The sequence below is a fragment of the Drosophila montana genome, unplaced genomic scaffold (genome assembly GCF_035044405.1).
Source record: "Drosophila montana isolate Dmon_TW-CO22-7 unplaced genomic scaffold, ASM3504440v1 contig_3217_1, whole genome shotgun sequence".
NCBI classification, from domain to species: domain Eukaryota; kingdom Metazoa; phylum Arthropoda; class Insecta; order Diptera; family Drosophilidae; genus Drosophila; species Drosophila montana.
In genome coordinates, this window is record NW_026998097.1 from 1,257,145 (window position 1) to 1,283,592 (window position 26,448).

The 26,448-nt window shown below is 40.3% G+C and overlaps 5 protein-coding genes across 5 annotated transcripts; 4 read left to right on the forward strand and 1 right to left on the reverse strand.

Moving 5' to 3' along the window:
• The first annotated feature begins 62 nt into the window (after nt 1–62).
• LOC135433251 (glycerol-3-phosphate phosphatase) lies at nt 63–1,457 on the forward strand. Its single transcript, XM_064689267.1, has 3 exons — nt 63–252; nt 518–1,196; nt 1,259–1,457. Exons 1-3 carry the CDS (start codon nt 156–158, stop codon nt 1,413–1,415), a joined length of 933 nt encoding a protein of 310 aa, XP_064545337.1. The 5' UTR covers nt 63–155; the 3' UTR covers nt 1,416–1,457.
• A 162-nt stretch (nt 1,458–1,619) lies between these two features.
• Grd (Glycine receptor) lies at nt 1,620–9,993 on the reverse strand. Its single transcript, XM_064689248.1, has 5 exons — nt 8,811–9,993; nt 6,617–6,684; nt 6,117–6,420; nt 3,306–3,707; nt 1,620–3,243 (listed from the first exon to the last, which is right to left on the reverse strand). The coding sequence occupies exons 1-5, from the start codon at nt 9,208–9,210 to the stop codon at nt 2,279–2,281; spliced, it is 2,139 nt and encodes a 712-aa protein (XP_064545318.1). The 5' UTR covers nt 9,211–9,993; the 3' UTR covers nt 1,620–2,278.
• A 6,120-nt stretch (nt 9,994–16,113) lies between these two features.
• On the forward strand, nt 16,114–18,382 carry Ir75c (Ionotropic receptor 75c). Its single transcript, XM_064689354.1, has 6 exons — nt 16,114–16,207; nt 16,354–16,532; nt 16,592–16,948; nt 17,007–17,143; nt 17,198–17,807; nt 17,870–18,382. Exons 1-6 carry the CDS (start codon nt 16,114–16,116, stop codon nt 18,380–18,382), a joined length of 1,890 nt encoding a protein of 629 aa, XP_064545424.1.
• Nucleotides 18,383–19,627: 1,245 nt separating this feature from the next.
• On the forward strand, nt 19,628–22,896 carry LOC135433337 (ionotropic receptor 75a-like). Its single transcript, XM_064689355.1, has 6 exons — nt 19,628–19,721; nt 19,867–20,045; nt 20,105–20,461; nt 21,524–21,660; nt 21,712–22,321; nt 22,384–22,896. The coding sequence occupies exons 1-6, from the start codon at nt 19,628–19,630 to the stop codon at nt 22,894–22,896; spliced, it is 1,890 nt and encodes a 629-aa protein (XP_064545425.1).
• A 317-nt stretch (nt 22,897–23,213) lies between these two features.
• On the forward strand, nt 23,214–26,311 carry Ir75b (Ionotropic receptor 75b). Its single transcript, XM_064689356.1, has 7 exons — nt 23,214–23,301; nt 23,363–23,541; nt 24,490–24,831; nt 24,889–25,025; nt 25,086–25,692; nt 25,753–26,036; nt 26,092–26,311. Exons 1-7 carry the CDS (start codon nt 23,214–23,216, stop codon nt 26,309–26,311), a joined length of 1,857 nt encoding a protein of 618 aa, XP_064545426.1.
• The last annotated feature ends 137 nt before the right edge of the window (nt 26,312–26,448 follow it).

Here is a 26,448-nt window from a genome sequence, read left to right on the forward strand (position 1 = left end):
CATCCATCAAATTCGTCTGTAGCGCAACGCAGCCACTTGTGTGAGCGAGACAGCATGTCTTTTAAAAATCACGATGAGTCGCTGAGTTGACGCTCAGTCGAGGCACAAACACACGCGAACACAGCCAACAGTAACAATCAGTCCGCGATTACAGAATGTTTAAGGCGAGCGCCATCAATTTGCTAGATCTTCAGCCCGAGCAGGTGAACAGCTGGTTGCAAAGCTTCGACACAATTATCAGCGACTGCGACGGTGAGTTTGCCATCTGTGTGTATGTGCGAGCGAGAGAAAGAGAGAGAAGGAGAAGGGAGATCCCACTTGTTGCAGAGCTGCCACCAGGCTTTTAAATGCCTTCTCTAATCGATATCAGTTTAGCTTGATATCGTTTAATGATATCTTGATATCGACTTTAAAGTTTCTTTTATCGATAACAACTTTCAAATGAGGTTAATTATGATAAGGCGCGCTGGTTTAAAAATTGCTTGAAATAATTATTAATAATGTGAATTACTAACAGCTACATTGTGGCACGATGACAAGGCTATTGAAGGTGCCGCTGATGTGCTGAATGCCTTGCAGACACGTGCCGGCAAACGAGTTTATTTAATTACAAATAATGGCCTAAAGACGCGCCACGAAATTTGGCAGCGCGCCCAACGTCTAGGCTTTCAGCTACCCAATGAGACGCACATCATCTCGCCGACGCAAACAATTGTGGACTATCTGAAGCAGACAACCGACATTACAAAGCGGGTTTATGTGGTTGGAAATGCGGCAATTGCCAGGGAACTAAATGACGCGGGCATTGAAAGTTTTGGAGCAGGCGAACCAGAGCAGCTGCAGCAAGACGTCAAGTGGCAGGAGTTTGTACAGCGCGAATTTAGCCAGCCCGCAGCTGTTGCCGATGTGGGCGCCGTAATTGTTGGCTGGGACGAGCATTTCAGCTATTGTAAAATTGCGCGCGCCTGTCACATACTGTGCAGCAACAAGGACTGCGCCTTTCTCGTCACCAACAAGGATGCGGTGCACAAGTATCCGTCATATCACATACCCGGCACAGGCGCCTTTGTTGCCGCCATTGAGGCTTGTGCGGAACGCGAGGCGTTGGAAATGGGCAAACCTAATCCCTTGGTGCTACAGCCGCTGCTCAATGCAGCCGCCTTGCAGCCCGAGCGCACGCTCATGATTGGCGACTGGTAAGCAGGTGCACATTTAAGCGAGTATTGCGCCAATCAATGTCATTTGTTTTACTTTGTAGCTGCAAAATCGATGTCACCTTTGCCAGAAATTGCAATCTGCAATCGCTTTTGGTGGGCACCGGCAGCTATCAACTGGAAACATTGCATGCGAATCCCCAGCTGCCCAGGCCAGATGTTTTTCTACCCAAACTGGCCAATCTATTGCCATATATTTAAGCATTTTGCATAATCAATAAAGTGATCCGATGATATGAACAATGCAGGGCGATAGTATTAGCTTATCAGATATCTAATCTGTGTTAAGTGTTTTCCATATGTGGGCTATTATCTTTGTCTGGGCGGAATTGTAACCGAAACGCAATTCAGATTGGTATGTACATAATATTATTAGTTCCATTTAATTACAAATACATACAGATACATATATATATTTACTCAATGTGCTGGCAAGTTGAAATGCTAATTAAAGTTATGCCATTAGCTTTTAATTATTTTAATTGTTATGCTGTAATTTATGATAGCAACAGCTTTTACTTTGAGTTTTATTTACTATTAGTAACCAACAGTTGCTCGTATTATATTTTTGCTGATAAGTATTTACTAGCCAGCACATTTATATTCAGAGAAGAATATCTCGTCAAGCTCTTTGGGCGAACCGAACAATTTAATGCTATAAATATATGTTTAACAAGCACTTATTAGAATTAGCAGTTATATTGTATTTTAACAAAGCGTTTAAAAGCTCAAGTAAATGGCAACTTATTGGCTAACTGTACAAATAATATTGATGTATCGGATACACATACATATGGCATATATATAGTGTTATGTGCCTATGTATATATGTACAAGTTGTAGTCCTGTGATATGTAAATTTAGCATTTTATGTTTAGCAATTTAGCGCGTAAAGAAATCTCAAAAAGCGTTCATAGCAGTAAGCAAATCAGGTTAAGAGCAAATAACTGAAGCCGTAATGATCACCTTGATCGAATAGTTTAACACTCTCCCAGTGCCGCTGCTCTTCCTTGTGGAACGCTGGACTTCTTTAGGGACTGTGTCTAAATTGCTAAAAGGTAACATCAGGTGCTCGTTTGCGTATTGGCCAAAATGCGCGAGCTCCTGGACAGGTAGCCATACCAGTAGAACACATTGATCAGAAAGAACAGCAATGGGAATACAATTCTCGAGGCACGATCTATCTTCGATACCGAATTGTATTGCGGTGTGCGTTTGCCCTTGCGGCGCGCCTCCAGCTCCTCGCGTCTATAGAAGGACATGCGCCTGCGTCCCACTGTGGGCGGTGGGCTTTGTGCAGCTGTTGCCGCCGCCGCCGCCGCCGCTGCCGCTGCAGCTGCTGAGGTGCAGGGCGCCTCATCGAAGCGCAGTTGCGTCTGTTCGTCGTACTCCTCATCCTCATCGGAGCAGGTAGCCTTGCGAGGCTGACGCCGTCGTCGCCGGCAGCTGAACCAGTCCAGGCAGCGCCAGAAGCTAAAGCCCGCCAGTCCGTGGCGTCGATTACGCGTGGTGCGTCTGGAGTGGAGCATGCCCAGGCGACTGCTGCCGGATGCTGGCATGTTGATGGCACACATGGACAACGGTATTACCTCATAGATCTTGGATTCACTGCTGCCACGAAAGTCCGACTGACCACTGGCATCTGCATCCGTTTCGGATTCCGCCGAATCCGAGTCCAGCTCCTCAATAATAAAGTAACACTCCCCGGAACCATATTTGGTAAAGTAATGGACGACAGCAAATTGCAGAATGGTCGCAAAGATGAAGCCAAACGAGAGGAACACAAAGAAGTCCAACGCTGTGGGATACGACACCTTGGGCAGATCTGTGCGTGCCTCTAGGCCCAGAAATGTCATGGTCAGCACCGTGGTAATGCCGAGAGAAACGCGATCCGCCGTCGCCTCACGATTCAGCCAAAAGGAGACCCAGCTGAGCACCACCAGCAGACAGCAAGGCCCGTAGACCTGAATCAGAAAGTTGCCCATGTGCCGCTGCAGATGAAAATTGACCATCAGCATCGAGTATTCCGCTATAGAAGGGAGATGGCCCAGATTAACAGCTGCAAGTCGCAACACTAAGCTGACAACTTACATGGATGATGCGTTTCCAAGCTGATGCTGCCTGCCAGATTCGTGACAAGTCCGCCGCCACCGGCAACGCCGCGTCCCGAGCCGAAGGCGCCTTTGTCTAGTTTTAAGCCAGTGCCACGGACATGTTGATTTTTGGCACCCGGACCCGCAAAAGTTGTCATCACTTTGTTGTTGTTGTTGTTGTTGTTCTTGTTGTTGGGGTTGGGCGGCTGCTTGGATGAGAACGTGTCCTTGTTGTTGTAGTGCTGGGGCATCGGAGCGGCTGCCTTGTAAACAATGTCCGTTATATTACCCGCCGGACAATAGACCAAATCGAATTGTGACAATTTCATGTCCTCCGCAATGGCAACTGCAGGTCGCTCTTTGTTCCACCGATAAATGACATCCGACGTCGTGTAGCCAACTGTAGCCAAATGGCAGCAACAAAATTAGTGGGTGCAAATTCAACGTCAGACATTTGTTATTCCAGACAATTGACAATTAAAAGTGATCACCTCTCGTCAGTGGTGCAACAATTCAATTCGCTAACTGTGCCCGGACTTTTTTAGCTTGGACTTAATAGATATCTGGCTGAAGATGATTCAAATATTCGTTTTAATATACGATTCTGTTGATTTTTATAACTTATTGCGTCCCTCATTGCTTTTAACTGGTCTACTATTTTAATATTCATAAATACTTGATATACTTCCCATAACCCAAAATTATATGAAATGAATGTCATGAAAAGTATTCAAAGGAAAAATATATCACCCAGCTTTATGAATTATAGAAGAAAAATCTAAATCTAGCCAAGATATTTTCTTACTTTTTTTTTTATTCTTTTTCATTATTATTATTGTTATTTTTATTAAACATTATAAATTATTATAAATTCAGAAGTTTCATCCTTTCGGAGTCTTTATCTTTTTATAGATGTAGAAAAAGCGATACCCAATAATTTTTCTCATCTCAGGAACCAGTCCCGGTGTGAGAAGTCCGGCCTGAACCCGTGGATATTGTCCCAGATTGTTATGGGTTATTCGTGGTAATACATTCATTAACCACGAAAAACCCCCGAGCTAGTACGGTTGCCATGCTGTGATTTTTCCCGGCAAGTACCCTTTCCCCCTTTACTAGCTAAACGTCTCGGCAATTTACAAATATTTCGTAAATTAGACCCGGGTAGACTGAGATCTGTAGCCCGGCTTAAATCACTACCTTCCAAGTAGTCTTCGGTAGCCTTCATGTAATGTGTCAATACTTGACTAATTTTATAGAAAAACTCTCAACAGCTACGACCTTCTCCACTTTAAGCAATGCTACTAAAGTTCCACTCAAAATATATAAATGAAATCATTTAGGAATATTTCTATCCTTTGGAATTGAAGAAGTGCAGACAGCGTTGGATTGGATGTGAATTTGGCTATGCAATTTCCGCTGCACTTTAATTTCCTTAAAATTCTCTTGAAATATGCCAAAAATTTACTGAACCCCACAATTAATGTCTAACACTATCTAACACCTATCCACTGTGACTGGGTCAATCACAGTGCCTCATATTTTCCTCATCGCTAACCATTCAGTCAGTTTTTCCACTCTACCTGCAAACGGTTTGCTATCAACACACGTGCCAGATATTTTATTTGTTATTGTAATTGTTGTTGTTGTTGTCGCCTTGCTGCACAAATTGCCAAACATTGCGACATGTGTGGATGCGGATTGGTTTACCTTATTCCTATTTTTTTTTATATGTATATATATATTTTCGGATACTATGCGCCATTCCGCTGACTTTGGCAATATTTTCAGTGAGTCGACGTCGCATCAAATGGGAAATTGTCAACATTAAGTGGCAGGCAATAACAGCGACGACGCTGTGCGGAGAGTGTTGCGGGGTAATTGAATTCTTGACTGCATGCAACATTATTCACAGCAAATCGGAAGCAATAATACCAAGTGTGGCACGGGCCCCGTTCAGGTGTCGTCTGTTAATTTAGGTTAGCGATAAGGCATTCAAGCAGTTAACTGGGCTCATAAATTGTTGTCAACAAAAAAAAATAAGTATCCCTTAAATATATGCTAGAGTTAAGTAACAGCAGCTTTTGTTGGTGCTAGCAAAATGTTTTGTTACCATTTTTCAATTTTACATGTGTAACAAAAAGTTGTGTGATGAAAATACATCAACGTCAGGAAAGGTTTTTGGCTTGGCAGGAATAATTGAAATGTCAGCTGCATCTATTCAGAAGTGTATTAACGAAAAGAGACTGAATATAGTTTATACAAAAAATAAATAAAGTCCCCATTTAAAGTATTAAAGAAGAAATCTGATTCAAATACTAAAATAGAGTATAGATGTTCGCCATTGTACACTGAGCTATTTGTACATACAATTCTTATAGATAGCATGTTATATCATTATATAATCGATATTAATAGCAATAATTATCAATGGCTTATGCCATTAAAACCCTAAACCCAGCCAAAGCCCCACATATTCACTTGACAATTCTTGCTCACATTCATAAGCACATTCAATGCCATGGCATTCAGCTTATGAGTCTAAGCTTGAGTCCTTCCATAACCACACACACAATCACAGACTTAAAAGCATATGCTTCATTGTCCTTCCAACAAGTGGTCGCCACGGACATGCCATTCATGAGGCTGACAGAAGGCGCATCAAAGCGCTATAAGCGCCAATTATGCATAATTATGCCAGCGCACAGCCATGCCCCCTCGCCCCCTGGCCACCTCCCAGCCTCCACCCATTAAATGGGTCTTGCAAACATCCAATGTTTAGGTTTTTTCTTTCTTTATAATTTGCACTTACATGAGCCAAATTTCAGTGGGCATTTCTGTATGTCCATGGGAAAATCCGCGAGATTCATGGGACAGCCTGCCTTAATTGTCAGCCGGCTGGAGTACAGAATGCGTCCATTCTGATGGATGCGCACAAACTTATTCGGGGTGGTTATCGTGTGCAAATAGCTCTGTTTGCCATTGTAGAAATACGTATCCGGCTTCCAAATGCGCGCCAGCATTGACACTGACAGCGCCAGCGTGTCCTGGGCACCCTCGAAGGCAAGCCGTTTATCCACCCAGGATTGTCGAAAGTAACAGTCCATCGAGTAGGTCTGCAAAAGACATGGTAAATGAAAGCATATTGAGAGCGTGTCTTATGGGCGCGCCAGGAGGCGGCGACCACTCAAAAGGTGTCTCCTGCCTGACTTTTGGCCCACAGCTCTTGTGCATGTGTGTGTGTGTGTGAGTGTGTGTGTGTGGGTTATATATGTTGAAATACAAAAGAATTGTACGTTTTTTACAGCTTACCATATCCACTTCTGATATTGGACCCATACTACGCACCATTATGTCCACCTCAATGGTGGCAGGAGGACCTTAAAAGAAGAGAGTACAAAGTTGTCTTAGCTTAATCAATTTTAACAAAGATGAACTATTATAGTACTCTAATATAATACTTTATGCTGGTTAGGTATAGAAATGTTATTGACTCGAGATTTTTATGATGCCAAGAGTTTTTTAATATTATTCAAACATAACCTATTATTACTTTAAAGGAATCTTAGTTTACTTGATACTCCTTTTGTATACAAAATCCAAGATAGTGTTCAATGTGTTTGGCTCGAAATAGTCTTATTTAATTTTTCATATAGAAAATTTTTATTTATATTTAAATTTTATAAACGTATTTTGAGTTTTTTAAAAAGTATTCGTTACAAAACTTTTCCAGCATGGCGCAAGGATATTTGACATAATTCCCTCACATGAATAATTCATAGAAGTCCTTCACATGAAACGGAATTTAAATGTTGCCTCTATGAACAATGACACTTAAGCCGCTTGGTAGACAGTCCCATTCCATAGGCTAAGCGCAGTGTACTCGTATCATCTATGAGCCTTTCTATGTTCATGTATTTTGCGCTAATATGCAGTTTTTTTTTTTCATTGGTTTTTTATTTTTGCCTATGCGAACAGTTTTTAATGACTTTGGCGTTGAGCTTGGCAAACACGCGTTATGCATCCTGCATGCCGCGTATCCTTATATCCTGCATGCTCATGGCGCTGCACCGTGGAGCACTTAGCGGCCGAGCCCATTCTTAATGAAGTGTTTAAAACAATGTAATTTGGGCTTAAGTTGCGTAAACGCAAACTTTTGGTGAGCCGGGGTAGAAGTGGGGGCAGGGAGAATGTGCGCTAAGCTTCATTGAGTGCCGGCCGCAAGGCTTTTAAATTTCGAAAATATTTAAATTTTTATGGTGCAGACCATTTGGAAAATTGAAAAAGCTTATCAATTTGCGGGGCAGGGCGAGAATCCTGGCGCAACAAACAAGCACGCAAATAACAGGGGGGGAAAACGCAATGAAATTGTATGTAAATAATTTGTTTTCTTTTTTTATTTTTCTTGTCGATTTTGACACTAACTATTTGCCAAGGGAGCTGTCATCATCAACATCATCATCGTCAATGTGATCATCATCATTGTTGTCGCCTTGGAGCTGTGTGTATGTCTCCTGGCAGCGATTTCCGCTTCATTAAACGCTTCCGCTGAAGGAGCGAATCTGCTCATGTACTCGCATGCTGATTACAGGAAACTGGCAAAGGGTAAACAGCCAAAAAGGTATAAACAAAACTCAAACCACAGAACCGGATACAAATGGCACCCCAAAGATGGAAGCTCAAGTGTTCCAATTCTCCCTTTATATTTATTTACAGTCAATTTATGTATTTATTATACCCGATCAGAAAGTGAAAAGAGCAAATTGGGTTTGTGCTATATTCCTATCGTCTATCCGTCTTATAATTTTGATTTTGATAGGCTGTATCTGTCATTGTTTCCTTCGTTTTAAAACCTTTATAGGAGAGTCACATGTCTAGTTGGACATAGCTATATTTATATATTCACCAGCTGTTATTTCCGAGCCTCACCCAGTCCACGTTCTTTGCTTCAAAGTTAAGACATCAATTTTCCAACCAAAATCATATTTTATATAGATATTAAGAAATTAGTTTTTGAGGAGTTTTGAATTTTGCGAAAGTTGTGAAATACGCCTCGAATGAATTTTCTTAAATATCTTTGCAAATGAGTTAAGTATTAATAGTTTTCCGCCAATTTTCCACAGTTGCGGGTGGAATTTGGTTAATCCAAGTTTGAAGGAAATCGGAAAAAACTTAAAACTTTGGCCAAAAATCTTTGAATCGCATTTTTCACAAAGCAAGCTTGAATCTTGGATCCTTGGATATCTATTTGAACCCTGAAAGCCTTAGATGACAATTTCCACCAAGGAGGGATGGATATTCCGGCAAGTACAAAAAAAGCTGCCCCATTAAAGTTGGGCAGCAGTTGAAGCCGCAAAGCAGGCCCTTAAAGGTATGTTTTTAATCATCTTTCAATTAATGTTTGTATACTTTTCAGATAGTTGGGCTAAGATATGTCTTAATTTTTATACTTATATTACTTTGCATGCTTAAACCATTTATTTGAGTTTTTTGTTGGCAAACTTACCACCGAAATCCGGTCGAATGCTATTATCATAGCCACGCAGCAAATTGTCCAACAATTCGGAGATGTTGGCATGATTATTGCTTTGCGTTAGCCAGGAGCGCGTCAGTGAGCCAGCGCCAATCTCGTCCAGTCGGTGCGTTTCGCCGCGCCCCTTGATGCTGCCGGCCATGACCCCCAGATGGCCAATGGACAATTGCCAGGCATTTGTATAAATGCAGCACATTAGAAGGCAGCAGCTAATCAAAAGTTTAAATATGCGCAAGTTTAAACGTTGTCCTTGCGCCAGCCAGGACGGACGACTGCTGCTCCTGCTGCCAGAGAAGTCGCCGCCGATGAGGTCAGCCGACGCATTGCCGGATGTTGTTTTTGTTTGAGTTGTTGTTGCTCTGTTGGCGCACATATTGCAAAGATTTGTTATTGTTGCTGCTGTTGTTTTTATCTTTGTTTTTGTTTGAGTCTATTGTTTAGACGTCTGATGGACAACTGTTCTGGCCTAATCTGCACATCCGTTTGGCTAACATTTGTCGCTTCAACCGGCCGTGGGCCAGTCGGTGGCTAGTGCACAGCTACTACGGCTTCAGGTCCAGTTCCAGTTCCAGTTTTCTAGCTTCTCTTGTTTCTGCTCCTGCCGCTGACAGTTCTCGTTTTCTGGTTTGTTTGCTAGCCGGCTTGGTATTTATTTTCATTTATGCACCGGATGTTGCACTCGACACTGGCCGCATTCCGAGCGTTTTTCTTAATTTCACAAACTCATCCACTTCCTTGGGTCGCATTAGTTCCGTTTATCTTGTCCTGTATCTTGACAATTGTCTTTGTGTATTTCAGTTCGCTTTGGCGGCTTTTGCGATGAGTTTTATGATTTTAATTGTTTGAATTGGCGACTAGCGACTGGCGACTGCCGCCTGCTCTTGGCAGTTTGATTAACTGCCAGCAGTTTGATTGGGCCAATTAGCCAGGAGCATTGAGCTTTATGCTAAAAAATAGTAAGCTCTTGGCAGTTGAACTAGTTTTTCATTTATTAAAATCTTTGCTTTTTCTTTTGCTCGAGCTGCAAGTTAATTTGCTTATGTTAAAAAAATGTATATTCAAAAAGTTTTGATTAATCTACAAGTGATTTTTACACACACACACACAATCACAAGGACAACATGGCGGATGCGTAATATGAATTTTTAAGCTGCACAGCTGGGAATCGCGTGAGATTAATGTTCATAAAGCTCATGTTGAGTGCACGTATATATATTTTTTTTAAATAATATTTCTATATTCATCTTGGCAACAGGAAGCCCGAACTTTAACCTTATTGATGGCGAGTTATTAAATCGAATAAAACCGCGCACAGCCAGCCAAGCAACCCGACCAGCCGGACCACAAGCCGTTAATGAAAAATCAACTGCCATCAAGCAAGACGAACTGGCAGCTGGAGGCCAGTCGGGCTGCCATTGCATAAGGAGAGCTGTCCTTAAATAGGTCCTCATGCTTGGTCAGTGGTTCGAAGGCGTCAAGGCGGACGCCATCTATCTAATTATGCAAAATACAATGCGACCCATAAGTTGATTATACGTCTCACCCACTAACCTAATTTGGTGAGTGTGCGTGTTTGCGGTGCCATCAGGTGGCGTTAACTATTTTGAATAATAAGTGGGCATCCGTACGGCACATCCATTCTGTGGCCACTTGCATTTCGCCTTGCCTTGCCTTGCCTTCAAGGCGGGCATCTGATAGCATCTCAGAGCCGGTGCATCTCATCTCAGCATCGAGGCCTCCTGCTCGTCAATGTTACTTGCCACTTGATTAGGCGCTGTGTCTGCTAATTAGGCATGGTCTGAAGCTTAGTCTGAGTCTGAATTTCTTAAGCTAGTCAGGAAATATGCATTATGTTCGCTTCGTTCACCCAACAGTCTGTTGTGGAAAATTTGTGAAAATAGCATTTGCTAGTTAATCTTTTCGCTGAGTTTATTTAAAGAGTTTATTAATGGTTGGATTTTCGAAAAATAATATCTATTTAGTGTTAAGTCACAGTTTAAATCAAAAATTTGTTTGTAATTCTCAATTGGTTTTAACATAAATGTATTTAAATTGTTTTCAAAAAAATAAGATTATATGCTTAAATGTTGTACAAAATATGCCCCGCTTTGTTAACTTAATATTTGAAAAATGATCCTATTAATTTAAATACATTAACTACTTGATGTTTGAGTACCCTACTCAGGTCTGTGCCATAATATTGGCTTTCATCATAAATTAACCAGATGATCATAATTTGTGCGTCGTAATCTGAGCCACACACTTCCTTCTTTAATAATAATTTCGTTTTTTTCGTTCCTTCTTTCGTCAAACAAACAGAGAGCAGCCATCCAAGCAAACATCCAGCCAGTAAAGGCATTTGCTTTTATTTCTAATTTCTTGCTTTGGTTGTCGCGACGCCTTTCCCAACGCTTTGTGCCTTTGTTAAACTGGCGAACGGGTTAAATGCGGACCCGGCCACAGGCGTAGAGCGCAACTTGAGCACGTTCAACGCATTTTCCCATCAACGTCGTCTAAATTGCACTCAATTTTTGAAGGCTGCCCCTCCTCATCGCCGACTGCTTCCGTTCTTTCCATGTTCCATTCTTTCTGCCAGTGCTACTGTGCCCAGGCTCTATAGAATATGTCGCCTTCTTTTTCGGCTCTGCCATCTGCATTGTTGCCCTCCGTATGTGCCCTTGCAGGGTATAAATTGAGTTTCTAATAGCGAAAACCATTTCTAACTATAAAGCTTAACAATCAACAAAATATATTTAATGGAATTTAATTGGGAATTTCAGTTGGGTTGTTAAATGGCGATTTTTATTTTATAGTTAGAAAAAACTTTCTCAATTCTAAAGGCGAGTACATTTAAGCATACGTTTTTATAACTCAAGTAATTAAAATATCTTCTGAATTATACAATATATGATGATTATTTCTTAGCCTTTATAGAGAAAGTTTTCCTCAAAACTCATATAAATTTAAATTTACCAATCAAGTTGATGTTTTGTCCGAATTAGCAGCTTTATTTATTTAATTAGACGAGCATAGGGCATTTGAGCTGCGGCCTTCTGTCTGCATATTTTTGCTAACCACATTTCTAAGCATCTGGTGCATATAAACTTATATGTATTATGTTTTCTTACGGGGTGCAGCAGGTGGTTTCTATGGACGCGGAACAGAATCTGAGCCTGAGCCTGGCATTATTTAGTTGCTCCTTGCGTCAGCACTTACAAACGAGTTGTGCATTCAATCTGCAAGTGCACAACTTATATAAGAATAAGCTTTACTCATATATAGTTTGGCCTTTTTTAGGCAGCGTGTAAAATTGTATTGTCAAAGGCGGATAGCCACAAGTTTTCTAGTTAGCTTTAAAAAGCGCAATTTAATTAAATGCAAGTCAACATTTGTGCCACAGCTTTTTTGACTCATTCTGCGGTCGGTCGGGTCGCATGTAGTTCAGGCATTAAATAATGCAATTGTTGTAATTATTTTACAGTAGAACTGCAGCACGTGCTGCTCAGAGTATGGCCAGGATGTCTGGCTCACGTTTTACAAACACGTTCACCAGTTGGGGGAACATTGAAAGCGGGCGAAATGCTGCTTGTTTGCATTTGACTTAGCTAAGTGCATTCCCCTGTAGAGTAGACGCTGGGGTAACATGCAAATAAGATATAGTTAATGCACAGCTGTGCTATCAATTGATATTGGAACATGATTATTCCGCGAAATGTGTTGCAAGTTTACTTCTCCTTTTTTTCTTAAGATTGCAGCACAAGTATATTCTTAAGATGATTCAATTATACGAAATTTCTACTATATTCTGTTAAGCTCAATTTAATAACTTTCTATGTACCCAGCATCGTCTCCAATTCCAAAATTCGCCAACTCTTTGGCACATATCCCTTATGAATGCTTCATATATTATTTTTCAACATTCAATTTGCTGCAAACAAAAACCCAAACGCATTCCAAAGTTAAACAAAAACATTTCAACTTGCTTGCAAATTTAATGAACGCAAATGCAGATCCCCAAGAAGAGCAGGAAAAAATACAAATAGATACAAACAGATGCATTGCTGTGGCCAAACACACATAATGACACACAAATTGCATAGGAGATTGAGATGCGACCCTTAAGCAAACTTGATGTTAGGGGGACCTCAACTTGACTTGTGGGTCAACTAACAAATCCCCAAACCAATTCAATAAAAGCAATAGACCATATCGTTGAGCTGGCCCCGGCCGGGTCTCGGTTCAAACTGAGGGCCCACAGACAACAACAACAACAAAAAAACAACTCTGGCAAATTCAATTAATTTAAATGCAGTTTTTGTTAGGCCGTTGTATCATGCCGCGTGCCATACGTATACGCATACACATACATTCTTTCTTTTTGGTGGAGGATAGGGTAAAAAGCTAAACGCATCACTTTACAATGTAAATCTCAAGAGTGCGATGCCCAGCTTTTTTATTTATCTTTTTTTTTTAGTTTTTGTACTTGAATCTGCTTTGCAGAGATGTTTTATAACGCGAAGCGGCGGCTGTCAAAAAATCTTACCAAAAAAAATATCAGAAGAAAACTAAGAACTTGTAAAAGAGGGTAAAAAAATTACAAAGCGCTGACATTGTCCAATTTAAGCGAAATGTTTGAGCTACTCAATTTAAAGAGAGTGTTTGTTCTATGGATATATTTCTTGTAAATTTATTTTCGAATATGTAAGAGACTTTAGATGAAGCTTTTTACTAGCTCAGCTTGTATTTGGTTTGCCTTATGTAAATTTGAAACGCGGAACTGCGGGAAATGTAAATTTGTCTATTACTAAATTGCAGCTTAAGCCCATATGATCACACTCGTAAATAACAGAAGGCACACACTAAATTGCATTTACCCCCAAATCCCTTTGGGAGAGTTAATAGTTTTGTTAATGATTTGCTTGGTTGGCCAAAATCGCTGGTGGTTTTATTGGCTGCAGCGGTTTCTATCCTGCATATTGCCAACGCATTTACTGGTTACGTTTTTATCCGATTTTTAATTCTCTAATGTGCTATTCAATTTGTGATAATATCGTTTTGTTTGCACTTAATATTTTTTTTTTATTTTCTGCTGCTGCTGTTCACTTTGTTCATATCATATTTATGGTTTTTGCATTTAGCATTTGGTAATCGTGCGGGTCGACCGCATATCCAATTGATTTTTAATATATTTGGGCGTTTTCTGTAGTTGTACATAATTTTAATTGGGCAGTTGTCAGTTTATGGGGTCGCCTGTCTTCAATTTTAAATTGGCATTAGTCGACAGTTTAATTGCGTTTCAGTAATTGTTGATTTTGCTAATGAGATAATTAAGGGAAACGCGTTTCAAATGCTTTTACATTTATTGTTCGATTTGTGTATTATTTGTTATGCACCGAATATTTGGCAGGCAATTTGTAATGCATAATTAAAGTGTAAGAAATAATTAAAATAAAATATATTTGTTATTAAAATGCATTTCTTTTCTGATAGGTATACATTTTTAAATATTGCGCATACGCCGAGTTGTACGTTGTTATTACTATCCAAATGAGGGTCAGCATTTATATGATGTTCATAATATATAACATTGCACAGCACTTTATTTAAGTATAAGCATATACACACATTCTTAAGACAGTTTATCTTACTAAGTAATAGGCAGCTTAAATATTACGCATACGCCAAGTTGTACGTAAAATATTGTTAATCAATCTGATTTTTATAATGTTGCATAGCCCTTTATTTAAATACATTTTATGCATTTGAGGAAGAAACGGCTTAAGTGTTACGCATACGCCAAGTTGTGTGTTAATATTTTAATTTACATTTGAGGTAATGCATTTATATAATTTGTAAGTCTCATAGCATTTTATAAAGGTAATGCAATTATATATAAGCACTGCATACATTTTCTTAATAAGTTTTATTCTGAACATCTCAAATATTATGCATACGCCAGGTTGTACTTTAATATTATCATACATTTTATGGTCTGCATTTATATAATATTTAATTTGCATAACATTTTATAAAGTTTATGTATTTAAATAAAAGCACTGCACATTTTATATTTATATTCTTTTAAAAGGTTTGACTCTTACTGAGTAATAAACATCCCAAATATTACGCATACGCCAGTTTGTATATTATTATTTTTATAATATTTAATGGCGTATATTTAAATTATGTTTAAGTTATATAGCATTTAATACGGTTAATGAGCTTCAAATAGAAATTTGCTGCACATATTTTAAAATAGCATTCACAAACACAACACAAACGTCATGCGAACCGTTTTTAAACGATTGCTCTAAATTGAAATATTTTGTTTAATTAATTTCCAACACTTGATTTCGTTTTAACAATGCAAAACAAACTGTTTTCTGCAATTTTTCAATTAATTTCTCAATCAGTCGCCGCTGTCAATACGCAATCAGCTTCTAATCTCCTATGAGTGCAAAACAGTTTTTTGCGCCGCCGCCGGCCAAACAGGAAGACAGCAACGTCTACAGTCAACAGCAATAAGAATCACAACAAACAAGCAAACAGATAACGGAATCGAAATGGAAAACGAGTCCTTAATGCGCTGCCCGCTTAGCAGGAAAATTGGTCAGAGGAATACGTCGAGACGCGCCAAGCGCGCAACGCCAACTGAAACGACATTAAAACCCAACCGTTGGCCAAGATTCAATTGTGCAGCTGGGAACATGAGCAGAGGATATGCCGACAGCATAAAGCACAAGCACGCACACACACATACAGACAGCACACACACACACACACACACGCACACACACAACACACATACACACACACACACGCACGCAACACATTCACGGACATGCAAAAGGCGCAAAATCAGTGACGCCCTGCCACAGCGAGCTAAATCATGGCACAAAATCCATTAACACTGCATCGCCGGGAGTGGCAGGCGTTGTGTGTGTGTGTGTGTGTGTGTGTGGGTGGCTTCATTCATAAATGTGACTGGCTTTGCTTCTGTTTACGTTTCGAGCTTCTGCGCAGGCGCACTGCCTGCTGCGGTGTGTGCCACGTGCGCTTTGTTGTGACGCGCGCCAAATGCACCTTGCACCTGTTGGGGGTACCACAAAATTTGGACAATTTTGATAGGTAGCCGCTGTCAATCCAATTGCCAATTTCGATGACAGCTTAAATTTTGGAATAATAAGTTAATTGTGTAATTGACTGAGGCAATTTATTTCGGGGCTAGATATAAAAGCAACTGTTAACTGCGGTCTGTTGGACAGTTCAATGCAAGATGGCAAATCTGGCAATTTATAATTTAATTGTCTACAATTTGTTGCAAATTAATTTAAGAAATGTGGTCATATTTCATTGCTGGCAGCTGCCAGGTAATTAATTTAATGCAAAATATTCAAAGGAGAGAGCCAGGGAAAATCAAATTAAAATGTGTTTAAATTATATCAGAAAAATCGAAATGCCCTTTTTCTTCGTAGTAAACCTGTAAAACTTGTTATATAACTTTTCTATTTCTCAGTTCTTTTTCCACTGGCACAACTTTTCTCGCGAAACTTAATCTTTTCGCAATTCATCAGCCTCAATCAATCCAACGAGTCCTTAGCTAACTTTTCTAAAGATTATTTGGACAGTGAATTAACAAAACTTGGCGTATTTTTGGACCTGAGCTGTGAGCAGAGTCCCTTTATAACTAATCAGGTAAATATATGGACTATATATAGGCTTAATTATACATATAAATTATATGCTTCTTGTAGTCAAGTCGAGCGCAGCTTTACACGCATCGCTATCATTGGCTACTCTATGATGAGGCTGGAAATATGAACCGATTTATGGAACTTTTTGAAAGAGCTAATCTGAGCATCAATGCGGATGTGAACTATGTGCAGCGACAGCCAGTCGAAAGCTTCGACCCTGGCAGCCTCTTTATACTCTATGATGTCTACAACAAGGGCAGCCAGTTGGGTGGTCAGCTTAATATAACCATAGATCTGAACATCTACTGCAATCAGACGGAATGTGAGCTCGTGCAATATCTAAGTGAGCTGCACAAGAGATCGAGGCTGCAGCAGCGCACTGATCTAAGTGGAATTACCTTCAGACAGGTTGCATTGGTATGTGTGTTATCTTGGACTCACCAGTTTGAGCTCCAATTAACTGCATTTACTACAGGTCACTATCATACCTCTGAGCTCAGGAGAGGAAAAGCTTCTTGCCTTTTTGAATAGTGAAGAGGACTACCATTTAGATTGGACGTCGCGTGTGGGCTACCGCCAAAATGTACACTTGCAGGAGCTGTTGAGGTTTAAGTAAGTTGGAATCCCATTTTAAATAAGCATTCAATATAACATAGTTCTTGTTAGTGTACGTTACATTTGGCGAAATCAGTGGAGCCTTGGTGAAACGAAGGGTGGTGCCTTGGGCGAAGTGACCTCTGCAAATGCAGACTTGTCAACAACGGCGTTTGTTCTCTCTCCTGAACGCCTGCGCCACGTCTTTCCGACCGCAGAAGTTAGCCAGTTTCGCTCGATTTGCATCTTTCGAACTCCCCACAATGCTGGCATCAAAGCAGGCGTTTTCCTGGAGCCTTTTAAGCTTAGCGTTTGGCTAGTCTTTGGCGCTGTGCTGATGTTTTCCGGCGTACTGTTGTGGCTGACATTTCGTTTAGAGCATCGTTGGATGCGGCATTGTCTGCAGTACTATGTACCCTCGCTTTTGAGCAGCTGCTTGATAAGCTTTGGAGCTGCCTGTATTCAGGGCTCTCATTTAATACCCCGCTCCACGGGTGGACGTCTGGCTTTTATAGCAGTTATGTTTACCTCGTTTCTAATGTACAACTATTACACATCCATTGTGGTCTCTAGCTTACTTGGCTCGCCTGTGCGTTCCAATATTAAAACCATACAACAGCTGGCCGATAGTTCCTTGGATGTGGGCTTCGAAACAATACCTTTTACCAGGGTATATTTAAATGTGAGATGCTTCAGAACAACATGCCCCTTTCCGTCGAAATTTACGTGTCTCTTCTACTGCAGAGCTCACCGCGCTCCGATATACGCGATCTGGTTAAGCACAAGGTGGAAGGACGCAATCCCAGCAACATCTGGTTGTCCGCCAGGGAGGGTGTACTCAGAGCACGCGATCAGCCTGGCTTTGTGTTCGTCTCAGAAGCTTCATTTCTCTACACATTTATTGAGAAGTATTACTTGCCCCATGAGATATGTGAACTAAATGAAATCATGTTTCGGCCGGAGAGCGCCGTTTACACAGTCATACACATAAACTCCACGTACAAGGAGCTCTTGAAGCTAATCCAATTACGAATGATGGAGACGGGCATTACGCAGAAGCATAAATTTTTCTATACCAAAACCAAGCTGCACTGTTATGCCAACAATTATGTCATCAATGTCGGCATGGAGTACGCCGCCCCACTCTTTATAGCCCTGTTGCTATCATATTTTGCATCGATATTTATTTTAATACTGGAACTAGCCTGGGCTCACTTGGGCAGGCGGCACCTGCGGCATTTTGTTACGGGGGAGTAGTCGGTATATGGAGGAAGAAATATTTAACTAGGTAAGTTCATGTTTAAAAGTACATTTTTCAAGGCTGCTTAACTTAACCTTCGAATAAATAATAAATGCTCAATTAGTTGGATTTTGAATCCTTTTCACACAGTTTTAGCCCAGCTGTAACCAACTAACAGCAGTAAAACTAATAAATGCCGAGTTTGGTGAAGATATCTTGAAAAACAAAAAAATGTTCCATACTACTTAATTTTCGACCGATCGTTCCTTTAGCAGCTATTTGATATAGTAGTCCGATCCAGCTGGCTCCGACATATGTACTGCGTGCAACAGAAAGAGGCACTTCTGCAAAGTTTCATAAAGATATTGGGATAAAGATAAACTGAGAGACTAGTTCGCATAGAAACAGACAGACGGACTATATGACTATATCGACTCATCTGTTGATACTGATCATGAATACATATAATTTATGGGTACGGAGATGTCTCCTTCTATGCGTTACACATTTCACGACATATATATGGTTTTTGATTGATTGTTCATTGACTTTAGACTTACATGTTTACAAATAACATTAATTTATCTGTTTACTTTTAAGCACTGCTTCGCTTTGCACATTTAGCTAGCTGTATACCCAATATCTAAACCCTAATAGGGAATACCCACTAATGGAGCACTTGCAAGATAAACTCATCGAATACAATCTCGTCAGGCTCGGCATTTACATAGACATAAACTGTAATCAAACTGCGGAGGTCTTGTTTATGGTAAGCTCACTTTTATATACTTACTGCCTATCAAATACTTAACACTCCAGTTGAATCTTAAAATTTGTCTTCATTCTTAAGTTAGTCAAAGTTTTATAAAAAATGCTAGTTTTAGAAGTGCTCACTATACTTACCTTGTATATTAATTTCTCCTATATTATCCGGCGTTGCTGTTCTGCTTTTCTAGTAGATTTGAAAAGAAAGTTCGGATAAATTTCGACTCGGAGTGGGTTCGGCGCAATTTTGAATTGTTGTCATTCTTAGTCAATACACTTTGGCATTAATTACATAAAAATGCCAAATGCTTGCACCTGTTGTGGGTTCCACGAATTTTGAAAGATTTGGACAGGTAGCCAATGTCACTCCAAGTGCCAATTTCGATGACAGCCTAAATTTTGGAATAACCTAATTGTGTAATTGACTGAAACACTTTTTTTGGGGCTAGCTATAAAAGCAACTGTTAACAGCGCTCTGTTGGACAGTTCAATGCAAGATGGCAAATCTGGCAATTTATAATTTAATTGTCTACAATTTGTTGCAAATTAATTTAAGAAATGTGGTCATATTTCATTGCTGGAAGCTGCCAGGTAATTAATTTAATGTAAAATATTCCAAAGAGAGCCAGGGAAAATCCAATTAAAATGTTTTTAAATAATATCTGGAAAAACAAAACGCCTCTTCTTCTACATAGAATACTTTTAAATTTTTTTATATAACATTTATATTTCTCAGTTCTTTTTCCACTGGCACAACTTTTCTCGCGAAACTTAATCTTTTCGCAATTCATAAGCCTCAATCAATCCAACGAGTCCTTAGCTGACTTTTCTAAAGATTATTTGGACAGTGAATTAACAAAACTTGGCGTATTTTTGGACCTGAGCTGTGAGCAGAGTCCCTTTATAACTAATCAGGTAAATATATGGACTATATATAGGCTTAATTATACATATAAATTATGTGCTTCTTCTAGTCAAGTCGAGCGCAGCTTTACACGCATCGCTATCATTGGCTAATCTATGATGAGGCTGGAAATATGAACCGATTTATGGAACTTTTTGAAAGAGCTAATCTGAGCATCAATGCGGATGTGACCTATGTGAAGCGACAGCCAGCCGAAAGCTTCGACCCTGGCAGCCTCTTTACACTCTACGATGTTTACAACAAGGGCAGCCAGTTGGGTGGTCAGTTAAATTTAACCATAGATCAGAGCATCTACTGCAATCATACGAAATGTGAAGTCGTGCAATATCTAAGTGAGCTGCACAAGAGATCGAGGCTGCAGCAGCGCACTGACCTGAGTGGAATTACTTTCAGACAGGTTGCATTGGTATGTTTTTATACCCTGAACCCATTGAAAATGGGTAAAAAGGGTATAATGTATTTGTGCAAATGTATGTAATAGACAGAAGGATGCTTCTCCAACCCCATAAAGTATATATATTCTTAATCAGCATCAATAGCTGAGTCGATCTAGCCATGTCCGTCTGTCTGTCCGTCCGTATGTATGAACGCAAGGATCTCAGAACCTATAAGAGCTAGAGACTTGAAAAGCCGTAGGTCCTCCTAGTGCCCGCGCAGATCGACTTTGTTTCCGATATTCGATAACTTGCCCCGTTTCCAAGTAATCGACAAAAATCGATATCGAAATCCTGTTTTTTGAGCAATTTTGGTAAATAATGTGAGTCACCAAACTTAATATGTAGCTTCTAGAATAGTATATATATATAAAGTATCTTTAATTTTAAACCTATCACCACCTCTCCGCTACTACCTCATAGCTATAATTCAAGTAAATCAACCAATTTACATATGCTGCCAAACCAATCTAAGCCACAATTTAAATGCAATTTTCATTTTGAGAAAACACGAATATTTTATAATACAATAAGGCCTACTGCTGAAAATTTCATCAAGATCGGTTAAGAAACAAAGTGTTTGCAAAGCCCAAGCAAATTCCAAGAATTTCATGCGCGTCTGCTTTGAATTCTATCAACAGCATTGCAATTGCGATTGTATTGTTTTCTGTGCTGCTATTTTAATTCATTTTTTTCTCATTAAGACTTAATTATTTGTGTGGCTGTTGGGTAGAGGCGGCGGAAAGTAGCGCTGTCAGTTACGAATTTGAACCCTACCGAAGAAAATGTTTTCATTTTTTTTGTCTGCTGTGGCTGTTGAGTAGAGTCGGCAGCATGTAATCCGGACAGTTACGAGTTCGAACCCTGCCAAGGCAACTTTTTTTTTTTACTACTAAAGCAAACTAGCGCGAGCATTTGGTGTTGGAATTAGAGTGTTCATGGTATCCCCTAGTGGGGAGCTCCCGACTAGAACCTCTTACTTGTTTATCTTGGACTGATCCAGCTTGAGCTCCAATTAATTACATTTGCTACAGGTCACTGTTATACCACTAAGCTTAGGCGAGGAAAAGCTACTGGCCTTTTTGAACAGTGAAGAGGACTACCATTTGGATTGGCCGTCGCGAGTGGGCTACCGCCAAAATGTACACTTGCAGGAGCTGTTGAGGTTCAGGTAAGTTAGAACATTTAACATCAGCATTTAAAATAACACGGTTTTTGTTAGTGTACGTTATATTTGGCGTAATCAGTGGAGCCTAGGTGAAACGAAGGGTGGCGCCTTGGGCGAAGTGACCTCTGCAAATGCAGACTTGTCAACAACGGCGTTTGTTCTCTCTCCTGAACGCCTGCGCCACATTTTTCCGACCGCAGAAGTTAGCCAGTTTCGCTCGATTTGCATTTTTCGAACTCCCCACAATGCTGGCATCAAGGCAGGCGTTTTCCTGGAGCCTTTTAAGCTTAGCGTTTGGCTAGTCTTTGGCGCTGTGCTGATGTTTTCCGGCGTACTGTTGTGGCTGACATTTCGCTTGGAGCATCGTTGGATGCGGCATTATCTGCAGTACTATGTACCCTCGCTTTTGAGCAGCTGCTTGATAAGCTTTGGCGCTGCCTGTATTCAGGGCTCTCATTTAATACCCGGCTCCACGGGTGGACGTCTGGCTTTCATATCAGTTATGTTTACCTCGTTTCTAATGTACAACTATTACACATCCATTGTGGTGTCTAGCTTACTGGGCTCGCCTGTGCGTTCCAATATTAAAACCATACAACAGCTGGCAGATAGTTCCTTGGATGTGGGCTTCGAAACTATACCATTTATCAGGGTATATTTGAATGTGAGCTGCTTCAGCATAAAATACCCTTTTACATCAGAAGTCACGTTTCTCTTCCATTTCAGAGTTCACCACGACCCGATATACGCGATCTGGCTAAGAACAAGGTGGAAGGACGTAATCCCAGTAACATCTGGTTGTCTGCCAGAGAGGGTGTACTCAGAGCACGCGATCAGCCTGGCTTTGTGTTCGTCTCAGAAGCTTCATTTCTCTACACATTCATTGAGAAGTATTACCTGCCCCATGAGATATGTGAACTAAATGAAATCTTGTTTCGGCCTGAGAGCGCCGTTTACACAGTCATACACATAAACTCCACGTACAAGGAGCTCTTGAAGCTAATCCAATTACGAATGATGGAGACGGGCATTACGCAGAAGCATAAATTTTTCTATACCAAAACCAAGCTGCACTGTTATGACAACAATTATGTCATCAATGTCGGCATGGAGTACGCCGCCCCACTCTTTATAGCCCTGTTGCTATCATATTTTGCATCGATATTTATTTTAATATTGGAACTAGCCTGGGCTCACTTGAGCAGGCGGCACCTGCAGCATTATGTTACGGGGGAGTAGTCGGTATATGGAGTTATTATACAAACATAAATATATAAGTTGGTAAGTTCATGGAACGTTTTTTTTTCAAGGCTGCCTAACTTAACCTTTGCCTAAATAATAAATGCCCAATCAGTTAGAATATGAATCCCTTTTAGACAGCTTTTCACCAAGCTGTCACCAACTGCCAGCTGTCAGCTATTGAAATATATAGATATTTTTGATATATATATTTATTGCGCACATTTAACTGAGTTGTTGAGTTCATATAAAAGGACTTGATTCTAAACACTTGAGTTATTAGCCACTCTGTTGTTTAATTGTTTGGTTCTGGCAAAATGTTTCTACATCAATTTATTCTATATTATTTTGTGCATATTGCCAAGTTAAAAAGTATATTATTTTTGCATTGTTGGCCGGCTGATTGTGCGTTGACCCAGGCTGAAACTTGTAAAATAATATTAATTTATTTCTTTTCTTTAAATAGCACTGCTTCGCTTTGCACATTTAGCTAGCAGAGAACTGCTGTATACCCAATATCTAAACCTTAATAGGGAATACCCACTAATGGAGCACTTACAAGATAAACTCATCGAGCACAATCTCGTTAAGCTTGGCATTTACATGGACATAAATTGTAATCAAACTGCGGAAGTCTTGTTTACGGTAAGCTCACTTTTATATTCTAAATTCCTAGTAGCCAGTATAAACTATCAAATACGCTACAGTCAAGTTGACAGTGAAAATTATGTGAAATATATTAGTTAAGATAGTGCTCACTATATTATGCTTTCATTGCCGGTTAATTTCTTCCACATTTTTCGCCGTTGCCGTTTTTTTGATTGCTTGAAAACGAGGCACGTTTACGATTATCAAAGACAAGCTCGTACTGCACGGGCACAAAGAGGACCTACGTTTAACATTTCAAGACTCTAGCTCTTATAGCTTCTGAGATCGACGTGTTCATACATACGAACGGACGGACATGGTTAGATCAACTCGGCTATTGATGCTGACCAAGAATATATAAGCTTTATGGGGTCGGAGATTCTTTTTGCCTGTTATATACATTTGCACAAATACCAAATACCCTTTTTACCCATTTTGATTGTTTCCAGGGTATAAAAAGATAACAAATAAAATAATAAAAGATAAATCAGTAAAACTGCTATGGATTCCCAATATAATGAATTATAAAATAAAAGTCATTTTGCTGTCAAGAAACATGTATTGCCAATTTGAAACAGGATTTGAACAAAGTCGAAATAAAGAACACTTATTTTCCTTTTTATTCTGAAAAGCTTGGTCTGAATCGAAATCAAGAACAGACATACATCGAATTTACATAAATATGTTTGTGATAAATAGTTGTTAAGTTAAATGTAAGCATGTTATAAAGACTAATTTCAAAAGTGAGCACTGTTATTTTGATTGAAAAACTATGTTTACAAACAATTTTGAAATCGAATTCCCTTCCAGCATATATCATCATATATATCATACATCACATAAGGTAGTTACTGTAAGAAATTAAGCTTCGCATTTTTCATCGATCAGTTGGACATTTTTTCAGTCAGTCGCGCTATACACTCTTATATTTCTGATCTTCCTCAGGCCAATGGGGAGCGTCTGTTTATAGAACGCTATCACTGGCTCATCTACGACCAGGACTTCAGCTGGAGGCAGTTGCATCAACGTTTTGCAGAGGCGCAGCTTTATCTTGGCACAGAGTTGACCTATGTCAAGCCAAGTGCAAATCTCAACAGCTTTATACTCTATGATCTGTATAACAAGGGAAAGCATGTGGGTGGCAAGCTCAATATAACAATTGATCAGCAAATTGATTGCAACGAGCAGCGATGTTACGTGAATCGCTATCTAAGTGATCTGCATAAGCGAAGTCGAATGCAGCAGCGTAAATTTCTGACTGGTTTAACTTTACGAATCAATGCAGTGGTAAGTAAATAAGTTTTTTTTCTATTCTATTCTTCAGCTAAGCAATGCGGTCTGTAGTTAACCTCCTTGCCGATCGACACACCAGAAACCGAGATCAAGAACTTTCTCAGCCGCGATGATGATATATATAAGGATTCATTTGCCAGGCTTGGCTACCAAGCCTATGAGGTGCTCAAGGAAATGCTGGATTGCAAGTAGGCATACAGGCATATATATTAGAAAAAAACAAATTTAAAATCAAGTAAACTCTGCAGCTTTAGCTATATATTTCGCGATCGCTGGTCAGATTCGGAGTTGTCCGGCGGTCTTATTGGGGATATGCGCAATGAAACCGTCGATCTAAGTGCAACTGGTTTCCTTTTTAGCAGTGGACGCACCAAGTACTTTAAGCTCGTGGCCTGGTTTTCCTCATTTCGATCGATGTGCATGTTCCTCAATCCAAGATCGGCTGCCGGTGAGCTACGCCTCTCGGAGTTTCTGCATCCTTTCAGCTGGACGGTTTGGTTTGTGTTCGCCTCGATGCTGCTGTCTGCTGGCGTTCTACTCTGGTTTACGTTTATTCTGGAACGCAAGCTAAATAACGTAAATGTTAGACCCTCGCTACTTACCAGCTGCCTGTTGTCCTTTGGTGCTGCCTGTATTCAGGGCGCCTGGCTGTTGCCGCGCTCCACAGGCGGTCGCATGGTCTTCTATGCCGTAATGCTAACCTGCTTTCTTTTATATAATTATTATACATCAGTTGTGGTGTCCACGCTGTTGGGCATAGCACCCAAATCGAACATTCGAACCATACAACAGCTCGCGGACAGCAACCTTGAGGTATCAATCGAGCCAAGAATATACACAAAGGTCTATGTGGAGGTGAGCCATGAAATGTTCCCATTGAAAGTACGACTAACAAATTGTTTAACGCATATTCAGACATCAAGCTATCCCGATGTACGTAGTCTATATCTGAACAAGGTTGTTAACAGCCAGCGCGATCCGAAACGCATTTGGCTGCCGTCGGAGGAGGGTGTCCTAATGGTGCGCGACAAGCCCGGATTTGTCTATATTGCAGAGGCAGCTAGTTCCTATGTATATGTGCGAAAGCATTATCTACCCCACCAGATCTGCGAGCTAAATGAAATTCTGCTGCGTGACGAGACGAACGCCTACACCATGATCCTCAAAACCTCCAGCTTTGTGGAACTAATAAAACTAAGGTGGGTACGGATATGGGCTATGGGAAGTGACTACTTTTTTTTTTATTTTTTTTAGCCAGCTACGTATGCTGGAAACTGGAGTACATTTGAAACATTTTCGCTATTGGGTGCAAAACAAGCTGCATTGTTATCACAGCAATAGGAACGTAGTTGTGGGCCTGGACTCTGCCGGACCGCTGTTTCTGCTGCTAATTTGCGGCTATATCGTGTGCCTGTTGGTTTTTGGCCTGGAAATATTGTGGCACCGACGACAGCAACGAGCTGTGCGTCATTAAGGCAAGTGCTCCTAATGACCAATCATATTTGCATTGCTCGGCGTCCAATTTAAACAAACAAACTGACAGGTGACACAGGGACAGTTAAATTGCTCCAGAAGCGACTATAAAAGCGCTGACCAAAACTGTTTAAGTCA

Coding starts and splice junctions, on each gene's coding strand:
- LOC135433251 (XM_064689267.1), top strand. CDS start 156: ATGTTTAAGGCGAGCGCCATCAATTTGCTAGATCTTCAGCCCGAGCAG. Junction 253..517: donor AATTATCAGCGACTGCGACG/GTGAGTTTGCCA, acceptor AATTACTAACAG/CTACATTGTGGCACGATGAC. Junction 1,197..1,258: donor ACGCTCATGATTGGCGACTG/GTAAGCAGGTGC, acceptor TTTACTTTGTAG/CTGCAAAATCGATGTCACCT.
- Grd (XM_064689248.1), bottom strand. CDS start 9,210: ATGTGCGCCAACAGAGCAACAACAACTCAAACAAAAACAACATCCGGC. Junction 6,685..8,810: donor CATTCGACCGGATTTCGGTG/GTAAGTTTGCCA, acceptor TCTTCTTTTAAG/GTCCTCCTGCCACCATTGAG. Junction 6,421..6,616: donor CAATATCAGAAGTGGATATG/GTAAGCTGTAAA, acceptor TGTCTTTTGCAG/ACCTACTCGATGGACTGTTA.
- Ir75c (XM_064689354.1), top strand. CDS start 16,114: ATGGCAAATCTGGCAATTTATAATTTAATTGTCTACAATTTGTTGCAA. Junction 16,949..17,006: donor CCTTCAGACAGGTTGCATTG/GTATGTGTGTTA, acceptor CATTTACTACAG/GTCACTATCATACCTCTGAG. Junction 17,808..17,869: donor TTACCAGGGTATATTTAAAT/GTGAGATGCTTC, acceptor CTTCTACTGCAG/AGCTCACCGCGCTCCGATAT.
- LOC135433337 (XM_064689355.1), top strand. CDS start 19,628: ATGGCAAATCTGGCAATTTATAATTTAATTGTCTACAATTTGTTGCAA. Junction 19,722..19,866: donor TCATTGCTGGAAGCTGCCAG/GTAATTAATTTA, acceptor TATATTTCTCAG/TTCTTTTTCCACTGGCACAA. Junction 21,661..21,711: donor CAGGAGCTGTTGAGGTTCAG/GTAAGTTAGAAC, acceptor GGTTTTTGTTAG/TGTACGTTATATTTGGCGTA.
- Ir75b (XM_064689356.1), top strand. CDS start 23,214: ATGTTTCTACATCAATTTATTCTATATTATTTTGTGCATATTGCCAAG. Junction 23,542..24,489: donor CTGCGGAAGTCTTGTTTACG/GTAAGCTCACTT, acceptor GATCTTCCTCAG/GCCAATGGGGAGCGTCTGTT. Junction 25,693..25,752: donor ACACAAAGGTCTATGTGGAG/GTGAGCCATGAA, acceptor ACGCATATTCAG/ACATCAAGCTATCCCGATGT.